At 39.6% G+C, this 12,885-nt stretch overlaps 1 protein-coding gene across 1 annotated transcript; it reads left to right on the top strand.

Moving 5' to 3' along the window:
* Positions 1 to 8,679: 8,679 nt before the first annotated feature.
* LOC141836433 (protein GRAVITROPIC IN THE LIGHT 1-like) lies at positions 8,680 to 10,257 on the top strand. Its single transcript, XM_074723921.1, has one exon. It carries the CDS (start codon positions 8,769 to 8,771, stop codon positions 10,101 to 10,103), a length of 1,335 nt encoding a protein of 444 aa, XP_074580022.1. The 5' UTR covers positions 8,680 to 8,768; the 3' UTR covers positions 10,104 to 10,257.
* The last annotated feature ends 2,628 nt before the right edge of the window (positions 10,258 to 12,885 follow it).

Raw genomic sequence — 12,885 nt, 5'->3', positions numbered from 1 at the left:
TTTCTAAATTTCCTTCTAATTAAGACCTACTTAGATTCTCAAGGAATTATTATTTGGTCATGCATTGCCTTAATTAAAGAAAGAAGCACACGTGTATATTATTCTCTATTGTGTTTTCCTAAACAAGAATATATTAATTCTTCTTCTTGGCTGTGATTATAAGTTTAATCATGCACAAATGAAATGTTGTAGCGCTGCAACAACATGCGGCGGCTGCGACGATGTGCGACAATGATGACGATGACAACAGGGAGTAAGGACGGCCGCGGTGTGAGGAGTTTTAGAGCGAGAAAAGAAATCATTTTGGGGAGATTTGGGTTAGAGAGGTTTTAAAGGAAGAGCAGAAGAACTCCTAAGGAAAAAAATTTTGGCCTTTTATTTACACTTTTGTATGAAGGTCCAATAAATTTTAAAATTTATAACTTAGTCCTTTTTAATTATTTCAAGATATAACACTCTAAGTCTATGAGTGGATATATATTTACTTTGAGAGGCGCAATCATTTCATGAAAAAATTTTAAGCAAACCATAATAACTAGATCTATAATAGAATTTGAGTTTGTAGCTTTCAACAACTATGATGAAGAGGTTGAATGACTACAACAATTCTTAGAAGATATTCCTAGATGGTCGAAACTTGTGTCAGCAATCTGTATATATTGCGATAGTTAATTGACAATTGATCAATTATAGAATTATCTATATAATGATAAGTTTAAACATATACGTCTTAGAAATAATACTATTAAACTATTACTCTCAATAAGAGTTATCACTGTTAACTATGTGAAGTCAAAGAATAACCTAGCAAATCCTCTAACCAAAGGGTTAAGCAGAGAGTTAATTGCAAGTTCATCACAAGGGATGAGCTTGATGCTGATGAAAAATATTAGTGTAAAGGAAACTCAACCTATGTAGACTAGAGATCCCAAGAACTAAGTTCAATGAGACAACCTAACTAAATCGATTAAGTGGAGGAACTATCTAGTGAAAAGATAGAGGTTAAACATATGATTTTTAATGATCCAGTAGAGTAATGTGAAATACTCTTGAGAAATCACCTATATAAGACAGAAATAGGGTCGCTTCAAAGAGACTTGAAGACACAATTCTTAGAATTTTTCACAGAATCAGACATGTTTATGGCCAAGAATGAACACACTCATGAGAACTAAATTGTTTCAAAGAGAGTCCTGGGTGAGATATGTCAATACTTACATAGACAACAAAATAGTTCAAGGGCATCGTGTCTAATGTAAGCTAGTAAGCAAATATGTCTTCACAAGGAAAATTTCAAAGGATAAAACCTATCTATCCTAACTAGACTCAACTCGCTAAATACTATCACATATCATATTTTCATTCATGTGGGAAATTGTTAGAAATGTGAATAGAAAAAGAGGTGGACAGGAAGAAGATACTTCATTGTGAATGAGACTTTAGTCCCATATTGGAAGTTTTAAGGTATTTTGGTTGGTTTCTAATATGTCACAAACATATATGTCATGAACATGTATGGGGAAATGCTCTCTCTCATATGTGGGCTACAGGGGTGCAAATCCAAGACTCTCGAATGCATTGAACCAAGTTGACTCATGTGTGAGCATGATTTGCATGCGTCGAATGTCAGACTGATCGGGATAAAATTTATCCAAGTGAATGAACTAATATTTTGCCACTCGATTCAATCTTTTGCTCGCTCAAGTGCAAACAAATGCATAAACGTGAGGGTAATGGAGAATTTGTAACCACCCGGGTGAAATGGTTGGCGACAACATTTCAATTCGGGCGATAAAGGCAATAAATGACCTTTACTCGACCATATAACCCAACCAATGGGGAAGTGCTCATATATAAGGAGTTTAGATCTTGAGTAGAAACAATGAGTGAAAGCAATAGCAAAAGAAAACTTCGTCCACCTGTGTCCCCTCGAATCTTTATTCTCTACCATGTTATTTTTTGCTCGACAGATTTTCCATGTTAGCATTCGGGTATGAATTTAGTTCGCCGCAACCACTAATGCTTGGTGGTGATCACGGTTTACCATTGTATCCTAGGAAATAGACGATTCATGACAACCTTGAAGCACCATCGAAGGTAGGGCGAATCTGTTTTAAGGAAATTATGTTAAACGCAGGCCTTGACATTGCTTTCCAATCGAGTACAACCAAGGTTCCCATATTGGAAGTTTTAAGATATTTTGGTTGGTTTCTAATATGTCACAAACATATATGTCGTGAACATGTATGGGGAAATGCTCTCTCTCATATGTGGGCTACAGGGGTGCAAATCCAAGACTCTCGAATGCATTGAACCAAGTTGACTCATGTGTGAGCATGATTTGCATGCGTCGAATGTCAGACTGATCGGGATAAAATTTATCCAAGTGAATGAACTAATATTTTGCCACTCGATTCAATCTTTTGCTCGCTCAAGTGCAAACAAATGCATAAACGTGAGGGTAATGGAGAATTTGTAACCACCCGGGTGAAATGGTTGGCGACAACATTTCAATTCGGGCGATAAAGGCAATAAATGACCTTTACTCGACCATATAACCCAACCAATGGGGAAGTGCTCATATATAAGGAGTTTAGATCTTGAGTAGAAACAATGAGTGAAAGCAATAGCAAAAGAAAACTTCGTCCACCTGTGTCCCCTCGAATCTTTATTCTCTACCATGTTATTTTTTGCTCGACAGATTTTCCATGTTAGCATTCGGGTATGAATTTAGTTCGCCGCAACCACTAATGCTTGGTGGTGATCACGGTTTACCATTGTATCCTAGGAAATAGACGATTCATGACAACCTTGAAGCACCATCGAAGGTAGGGCGAATCTGTTTTAAGGAAATTATGTTAAACGTAGGCCTTGACATTGCTTTCCAATCGAGTACAACCAAGGTTCTCAAGAACGATCGCGGTTGTCGTCACGAACTTTGCCGTTCCAGTGCTTGAATGCCCATTCTGCATCCATTCCAATGAACCATGAGGAGGAGATTAGTGGAGCAAGGGCCACTTTGGACTCAAGAATGATCGCGGTGGCATCGTGGACTCTACCGTTCCCGTGCCGAAATGCTCGTTCTGGCCGTACACTGGAAGTCGGCACGAGGCTCTCTCGACTCAATAGTGCTCTCCTGACTAGGCACACAAGTAGAGACATCCCACTTGATTCGACCGACTCGGTAGTCGGACTATAGGTCCACTCGACAGCATTCAGTGTTACTCAAAAAGCACTCGACTTTTTGAGACAATCGCTCGGGCATTACTATGTGCCATGACTCCGACTCTGCTTCCCACTCGGACTCGGGAAGCTTCGGGTCACAGACCTCGCGATGCTCAGGAAATGCGAGAGCAGCTCAACAACTTCCACTCGGACAAACTCGAGAAGCACTTAGAGCAACTCGGCTGAACTACGAGCTTACCTGACAGCTTGAGATTATCAGCTCATGCCATCTCATAAATAATTCTAATTTGATTTGTAATTTCAATTTAGACTACATTTCCTATATATCTGACAATAAGATTGTGTAACAACAATTTTGTCCAAACTATTAGATTAGTATTTTAGAATTTTTTTAGCGGTTTTAGAAGTATAAATGGACTCTAAGAGCTCCATGGAATGCATCTATTCATTTAGATTCATCATTTGAGTTAAAATAAATCATATGCTAATTTTGTTAAAAACTTTTACATGACCATTTTAGTGTCATTTGATAATTCTAAAAGTATGGGTAAATTTGAAAGATTTTTTTATTTGAGTAAAAATATCTCGTAGTAAATTTAGTCAATGATATTTTGGAGGGATTTGAAAATTTTAAAAGCATGGATGGACTTATATGTAAATACTACATATATCTTATATCAAATATAACAATATCTTATGATATGATGTGCTTTAGGGTTTCAATTTGATTTTTTTGGTTAAACCATAGTATTGATAGTCTATCCTCCCGACCAAAGTGACAATATTTATAATACTATATGTGAATTTTCCTTAAAAAGTATATGTTATTAAATTGAACCTTAATAGTTCAAAATTCAAAAAGAAGTCACATTGAAACTAAATTGAACCTTAATAGTTCAAAATTCAAAAAGAAGTCACATTGAAACTCATGGTATAAGGACCATAACAAGAAATTCTAACTCCTACGGACATAATTGAATTGGTATATGAGTGATAGATTTGCAACAATAATAAGAAATTCTATTTGTGAGATTTAGAAAGTTTCAAAAAAATTATTATATGGATGCACACTAGTCTAAATATAAAAATAATGATACAAATAAAGAATAAACAAAGATTCATATTTGTAACTTGAACAATTTGAGTTTAGAAACCTCCTAATGCTACATGAATCGTTGTTGCTATTTTAATGATAAATCAAAATAAGACATTCCTTTGGAGATTAAAAAAATGACTCTTATAATTTTTTACCTAATAATTTAATAATTATGTTATGGTCGTGAAGAGTGGGGTCATGGTTTGTCAAGTCCTAGAGCAGCGTATTGAGTTCGGCCTAGCGCGATTCATAGAGCCCGGATCAAGCCGAATCCTCCGGCCCCATGACCCCCCGAGTTGAGTCGTGTGGGTCGAGTCGGGGAGGTCGGGTCGAGATCTGGTGGAAACCCTCCGTAGCACAAGTCCGAATCCTCTCAAGGGGGTTCCCCTCAACTCTCAAATCAACTAAGCCAAATCCTCAACGCGGAATCACCCATTTGGACCGAACCAAGTCCTCAGGGAAACGGATCTCCCAAATCGATTCGATCCTGCGTCAACCTTCTCTCCGATGGTCGATTCAAATCCTCGACGCGGAATCATCCACCCGAGCCGAATCGACGCCCTTCGACCCTCTTTGTCTGATCCCTTAAAGACCACTCCTTCCACCGTACAATCCCGAAGGTCCCCTGACATCTCTGTAACCAATCATGGTAATGCCCTGACAGATGTACGTGATGTGACCCCTCGGATACGAGTCAACGATGGGACACATACTTTGAATATACTATGTCTTCTGACAAATTCATACCAATGATGGAACCTCAGCCATACTCATGATGTGACATGACTCCTTAGACCCATATATAAGGTTGGTTCTGTGAGGAAGGAAGGTATGCATGCTCGCTATTTTTTACTTTCTCCTTACTTTCTGCTCATCTTTTCCTGCTCCTTTACAAACTGACTTAAACATCGGAGTGGTCACGCCGGGATAACCCCTGGCCTTCCTTCTCACGATTGTTGTGATCGCAGGTTCTAGCAGCTTCACGATCTCCCCTTAGCCTAACCTCATCCAAGTGTGGTGCTGAGAAGAGTCGGCACATTCAGGAGTGGATCTCAACAAGAACATAATTTGGCGTCGTATGTGGGAACACAAAAGTCCTGATTTGAGACATGCCGATGGATGATCTGCATCGACCTCCTCTGCTCACCATGACTCAAGAAGATTTCGACCGGGCTATAGTTGCTGTGGTCCTAGCCCTGTTGAGGAATCAGCATGAAGCTCCGCCTCCGCCATCTCGGATCTCCATAAGACCAGCTGAAGTCCCCCGATTCCAGCTCGTCGATTATTTACGCCTGGTGAAGCCTCGCGAGCTCCCTTTGCGAGGCCCCTGCAAGAAGTCGATTACTATGACGCCTCTATGGAATCGACCGCTGAACAAATCCCAGTCCGGGACCCCGCTCGAGGTAAAGGCCCCGAGATGGAAAAAGGAAGCGGGTTCGATAGCTCCCCCTTCGCGCGACGAATTTTAGAAGAGGAGCTACCCCGACACTTCCGAGCTCTATAATTTTCTGATTACACGGGATCTACCGACTCGGAAGACCATATCGAGCGATTCGAAAACGCTGCCTTAGTTCATCAATACATCAACGCCATCAAGTGCCGAGTCTTCCTGACGACGTTGGCCGGATCGGCTCTGCGCTGGTTTAATCGGCTGCCCCTGTCTTCCATCTGTTCCTTCTCACGGGTGCTATGAGTGCAGGCTTCACCATCTTCACGGCCCCTTCCTCTTCGGATTTCGTTCGAGATTGGTGCTGAGAAGAGTCGGTCACGTCCAGGAGCAGATCTCAACAGGAACATATTTTGGACGGGGCCAAATTATATTCCTGTTGAGATCTGCTCCTGAATGCGCCGACTCTTCTCAGCACCACATTTGGATGAGGTTAGGCTAAGGGGAGATCGTGAAGCTACTAGAACCTGCGATCACAACAATCGTGAGAAGAAATGCTAGGGGTTACCCCGACGCGACCACTCCGATGCTTTAGTCAGTTTGTGAAGGAGGAGGAAAAGGCAGAAGAAAGGATAATCGAAAGTGAAGTTTATGAGAGCGCATACCTCCCTCTATTATAGAACCAACCTTATATATGAGTCTGAGGAGTCATGTCACATCGTGAGTATGGTTGAGATCCCATCATCGATATGAAGTTGTCAGAAGGCATGGTATATTCAGAGTACGTGTTCCATCATTAACTTGTATCTGAGGGGTCATGTCACGTACATCTGTCAGGTCATCACCATGATTGGTTGCAGAGGTGGCAGGGGGATATTCATAACCGTATGATGGCGGAGTGACCTTTCAAGGGGTAGGACAAGAAGAGTTGAAGGGCGTCGATTCGACTCGGGTGGATGATTCCGAGTCAAGGATTCGAATCGACCATCGGAGAGAAGGTTGATGCAGGACCGAATCGGTTCGGGAGATCCGTTTCCCTGAGGACTCAGTTCGGTCCGAGTGGGTGATTCCGCGTTGAGGATTCGACTTAGTTGATTCAAGAGTTGAAGGGAACCCCCTTGGGAGGATTCAAACTCGTGCTACGGAGGGCTTCCACCAGATCTCGACCCGACCTCCCCGACTCGACCCACGCGACTTGACTCGAGGGTCATGGGGCTGGAGGATTCGACTTGATCCAGGCTCTATGAATTGTGCCAAGCCGAACTCGATAAGCTACTTTAGGACTTGACGAACCGTGACCCCACTCTTCACAACCATAACAAATTATGTGCAATATAAATGGTTCAAACACTGAATTACAATTCCATAATTTTGCTCAAATAATAAATTATTATTTTCTAATACATTTTAGTGATTTTTCTCTTTATTTTACATATTCTATTTATACTTAATTTCATAAGCTTCTCTGCTCAAAGTTTAATTAAAAACATAAAAATAAGTATTTTGCTATTCAAAAATAAAAAACCTAAATTAATTTCAAAAAAGGGATTTTTACAATTATTATATGACTATAAAATTTTAAATAAATATACAAATTTATAAGAAATAGTTGCAAATTAAGGAAATAAAAATATTAAAGAATCAATTTCAAATTTATAGGCTACATGCCTAAGTTTCTATTATTAATATTTCAAAAAGTCACCTATTCTAATTGAAAATTAATAATAATAATTTAAAAATCAAGATGAATTTAATAACAAATTATTTTTAAAAAGAATTGTAATATAAATAAAAATATAACAATTTTGGGTCAAAATTAATAATGTATAATTATAATTAAAACTATTATATTTGTATTTTTTTATAAAAAATTTAATTCAATATATAAATGAATTCAATTAAAACATTAAAGTTAACTCAAGCTTCGTAGTAGTTAAATAAGCTAAAAATGTTTATATAACAATTTTAATTAAAATTATTATATGTATATTTTCTTCTCACATTTTGAAATTGAATAATTAAATACATTGCTAAGAAGTTATCGAAATTCATTCATACATTTAAAATTGAACAAAAACTAGAAAATAACTATGTAGTGATTTTGACTAAAATGGATACATGTGAAAAATTAATAGATACACTTTAAAAGATCTTTAAAGTTTACCCATGGTTTCAAAATGACTAAATTTTTTTAAAAATGATCAACAATCAAAATTATTGTACAACTATCTAAGTGTATTTTTTAAAATATAAATAGATATATGTATTGTAGATGGTCATTGAAGTTCATACATGACTACAAAATGATCTAAAAACTAAAAAATTGACATGTAACATTTAATTTTTTTATTTTTTTTTAAAAAATTTAAATAAATAAAGGCTTTAGGAGGTTGTTAGAGTCCATCATAATTTTAAAATGACAAAATATAAATAATAAATGGATAATCATTTTTTGAGCATTTTAATATTACTCTCTTTTGTAAAAAAAAAAAAAATAGAATGAGTCCAAATGGCATAACCAGCCATTCGTAGAGCCCATCAATGGCCCAAAATGCTGTCCATGGGATAGAGTCTTCCTCCATGGCTACCTGGTGGAATCCACTTTTTAAGTCAAATTTTGAATAAATTTTTGAACGACTTATCTTTGCTATAATAGTATTGATTCCTGGTAGTGAGTACTGGTCCTTCTCCGTGTTGTCGTTCAGCCTTTTGTAGTTGAATACCAGCCTCTCTTTTCCTTTTATTTCTTCACCAGTGATTGGGTTGATCTCAGTACCTGATTCAACTATCACCACCTTAGCGATCCCACACGATCGACCTCATGACTATTTGTAAGGAGGTAAATCGAGAAACTGCAGTTTATCAATTCTTATTCTCTTTTGCAACTCTACTATGTCATAATCAATTCAGCTATTTAGAGTGCTACGGTATTCTATATTAAATTATAAATGATTGAACATAAATAATAAAATAAAATAAGATGAATGAAAAAAATATTTCATCGCCGAAAGAAACGGATTCATTACCTTTCTCGGCAAAACTTCATTCTGCGAAAAAAGTCCCGATTCGATTTGTGAGGAGGAAGAAAGAGCGAACGCGATGCTTCAGAAGTTTGCTTTAGCCTTCAAGACCAAGACCATCGAATTCTTCGCCGAGGACGAGGAAGCGGAGGAAGACGACGAGACTGCAGCGCCGACCGCCGACCCTAAGTCGGAGGAGATCATCACCGGCCAGCGCGTCGTGGTCCTGAAGCCTGATCCTGCCCCGCACCCTGACCCCCAAGCCCTAGCCGCTGCCGTCCTTGCCACTTTCTCCTCTTTCCAAGCCGCTTACCTCCTCCTGCAGACCGCCCAATCGCCCTTCGTTCATGACGATCTGCGCTCCGCCGATCGCACCGCCGTCTCCCACCTCCGCCGTTTGTCGGAGCTTAAGCGCACTTACCTCGGACTCGGCCTTGGATCGACGCCTTCCCTCCCTCTTTCTTCCCACCTGGAGGCGCAGGTGCAGGAGAACCAGGATCTACTCCGCTGCTTCGAGGCCCTCGTCAACCGCCTCCAGTCTGACATCGACAGGAAGGACGCCGAGGCCGCTGCGCTTGAGAAGATTCTTGCGGACCTCAACGCGGACTGTGCAAGGCTCGCTCACCGGCTCGAGCGCGCCTGTATGCCGGCGGAGGATAAGGTCGAGGCGCTGCTCACGGTCGGGGTCTTCGATTCCGTACTCATGGACACCTGTCGGGTTACTCATCGTTTCGCCCGGATTTGGGTCGATTCGATGAAGATTCCAGGATGGGATTTGCGTGCCGCTGCGAACTGCATCTGCCCGGACGTCAACTATGCGAAGCCACGGCATTTTCGATACGCTCTCCTCTCCTACGTCTGCTTGGGTATGTTTGAAGGCTTCGATTCCTATGACTTCTGCGAAGATGGAACTGGAGTTGAATTGAACAACATTGACGTTACCATTCGAAGAAATGACTCTTTGCAGCAATTCATCGATCATTCCGCTCTTGATCCAATGGAGACAATGCGAGATTTCCCAAGTTGTGATTTTGCAAACTTCTGCCAGAAGAAGTACGCAAAGCTCATCCATCCAGGCACCGAATCATCTCTTTCGAGGAATTTAACTATAGGAGACTTATCACTGGGTTCGCTGAGACAGTCCAGTCCCCTGTATGAGCCGTTTGTGACCATGGCCAGCTCCATGTGGACGCTTCACAAATTGGCCTGGGCATATGATCCTGTGGTGGAAATCTTTCAGGTTGCTCGAGGGACGGAGTTCTCTATGGTTTTCATGAAGAACATTGTTGGTAAGGTAGACATGATGTGCATTGATCATCAGAGTACTAAACCAAAAGTTGGGTTTACTGTTGTTCCTGGATTTCGAGTTGGCAACACAGTTATCCAGTCTAGGGTTTATCTGGATGGTTCATAGCATATAAATAGTTCCATATTCATTTGTAACTCAGATACTTTGAAGAAGTTCCCTTGTTGTATTGGATATTAGCTGAAACGGCATTAACAAGCTTGTGTCATTATTCTGAAGGTCAGCAAAGTTTAATGGAAAATACATTTTATATTTGTTTCAATAGTATTATTATTTTTAGTGGAAATTTCTTATTCTTAATAATTACATGATTGAGAATGCCATTCTTTTGCTAATGGGACTGCTGTAATGCTGTCTTTGTCAAATTTAAGCTATTCCATCTTTTTGTGTTTAGCGGATAGATGCATTAGTTGTTTATTTCGAACTCAACTGTATGCATGTCTTATTCTACGAGTCAATTTGAAAGAATCTACTGTAAAGAATAGAGCCCATTTTAGACATACAGATTAGTTTGTTTCTGCATATTTGAGGAAGAAAGTGTCAAACACCTCCACTTTTTTCCTAAAAGTCTATTCAGTTTCATCTGATTTCTGGCAATATTTGCAAGTTACAAGACAGCTACCTGAACCATTTTCTAGTGGTAATGCAGTTATGGAAAAACAAGTTATTTCATTTTGTCCCCATTTGTGCACACACACACACATGAATGCCTTTGCTTATTTTGACATTAGGTTTTATGACATACAATTTATAATACATTTTTTGTCACACTTTTATACCTTCTTACAATGGATGTGCAGTGGTAAATTTTTTGTTGCAAGTTATAAGACATCTACGTGATTCATTATGCAGTGGTAATGTAATTATGAAAATGCAAGTTACTTCAATTTGTCTCTATCTTTCATTGTTGTTTGACTTCTTTGAAACGTGCTATTCATTGTTAGCAGTTTGAGACAGGTTGAGGTACACGTTCATATGATTGAATCCAGACAACATTTCTCATACCTGTCAGCATGTGAGAGGAGCAGGTATTTCCTCTTTAATATTCCACTTTTCAAGCTGGTAGTATGATGCTCAGAAATAAGGTCCACAGTTTTCACTTTCCATTAAAGTAAACGTTTTCTGAAATTATGAGTGAACCGTACTGTTACTTCAGAATTTGTTCAAAGTTTTCACCTGATGAGAGTAATTTCGAGTAGTGGTTTTCCACCTGTGATTTTAAAACCACCTGTGATTTTCGACAATATCTTTGAGATACTCCACCGAGAGAGGAAACAACTTATTCCTTCATTGCTCTTTACTTGTTTGAAGTGCTTTGACAAGTTGGTCAGCATATTTTGGTGAATAACCCGATCTCCAAGCAACCTGTTAGGACTATGGTTCTTGACATAGAAAACAGGATGAGCTACTATAATAGCACATTCTTTGCACACTTTTTTTCTTAAAAAGATTATTCGGTGGGAGAGTGCCCTGTCTTACTAATAGTTAAATATATTATTGAATTTCACTCAAAGTTAGCCTATTTAGAATTAAATCTAGATTTTCCTATATGGGATAATATGTATTTTTCTCGGCAGCATAGGAGAGGAGGAGAAGTCTCTCTTTTGGCGGGCGGTGTGGGAGAAAGGGAGAAGATGTTGCTCGTGCAATTATTATTTTGGTTGAATGGGAGAAGAATTAGATTGTATTAGGTTTGCTGTCAGAATTCCGTGTAGTCATTGGAAATTGTTTCCGGTTATTAGACAGAATATCTGGATGGTCCCAATCAATCCCGGTCATTTGACAATCATCCGCCATCTTCCGGGAGCTTGTGAAGCAACCGGAAGAATTGTTCCATCATCATCAGAAAGGGTTTCTGATTGTTTGTCCTAAATCGGCGGTCAATGGTTGACCACCGATAACTACACCGAGAATACGATTCATGGTGATAGTTAGAAAGTCTTGGAACGATTGTAACAAACGTTGTTGCATGATTTTCGGAATAAGGCTTCTCTCGATTTGATTGTCGTCGATCATCGGCTAGTACCGAAGACGATAACACGACTCGTGGCTTCCGAAGCCGTCTGGACGAGAGCTTGGCGTGGATCACCAGTAGAGACGGGATTCTGACGAGGACCGCTTGATTAATACCAACACCGCTCAACGTCATCCGCGAGGTACGTGTAGAATAATTTATTATTCTGCAAAATTTTAATTTCCTGCCATGCCTTGTATATGTTATTTCCTGTTTTGCCATGCGTGTGTTGTAATAATAATTAGTTTAATTATCTGTATATTTCCGCTGCGCACGTTTGCGAAACGTGTAAACACATGCATTGCACTGGGACGATCCCAACATACAAAAGGTAATTCAACAATCAACTTAGTAGGAAATATGTGACACCCAAGAGTTGCCAATGATTGACCAGAGGTGCCACTCAACATAGCTTGTGGATTTTGATCCCCAACAATATTTCCAAAGGTGGCAATCAATATTGCATATGGATATGAATTATCAATTATAATAACACAATCAATATAAGTTCCAATATGGCAATTCACTAATGTAGACCAAATCTTTCTCAAAACTCCAATGGGATTTCCGAATATTGGTGCTGCTATGAATACCGTGTGGATTTGCCTTGTATGGACTATCACCACTTGTGACCCACGTGGGATGTAATGAATGGCGGTTGTGATCCATGTGTACACCAAGGATTACGTGTCACTTCTTCTCCCAATCCAGCGCCGCCCACCCAAGAATTTCGTTGGCAATATACTCTACCTCTGACCACTAGTTGGATATTCAACCCATGGACTTCTCTATCATCGGCTCTACTCCGATCAACCCTACCTACTGTATCCTTGAGCCTTCTTCCACCAACGGAGCAACCTTTTGCCGTGAGTATAG

The sequence above is a fragment of the Curcuma longa genome, chromosome 10, assembly GCF_044706935.1.
Source record: "Curcuma longa cultivar G26 ecotype Majalengka, Jawa Barat chromosome 10, ITB_CL_G26_1.1, whole genome shotgun sequence".
NCBI lineage: Eukaryota > Viridiplantae > Streptophyta > Magnoliopsida > Zingiberales > Zingiberaceae > Curcuma > Curcuma longa.
Note: the sequence above shows the minus strand (reverse complement) of the source record. Positions and strands in the feature narration are given on the sequence as shown.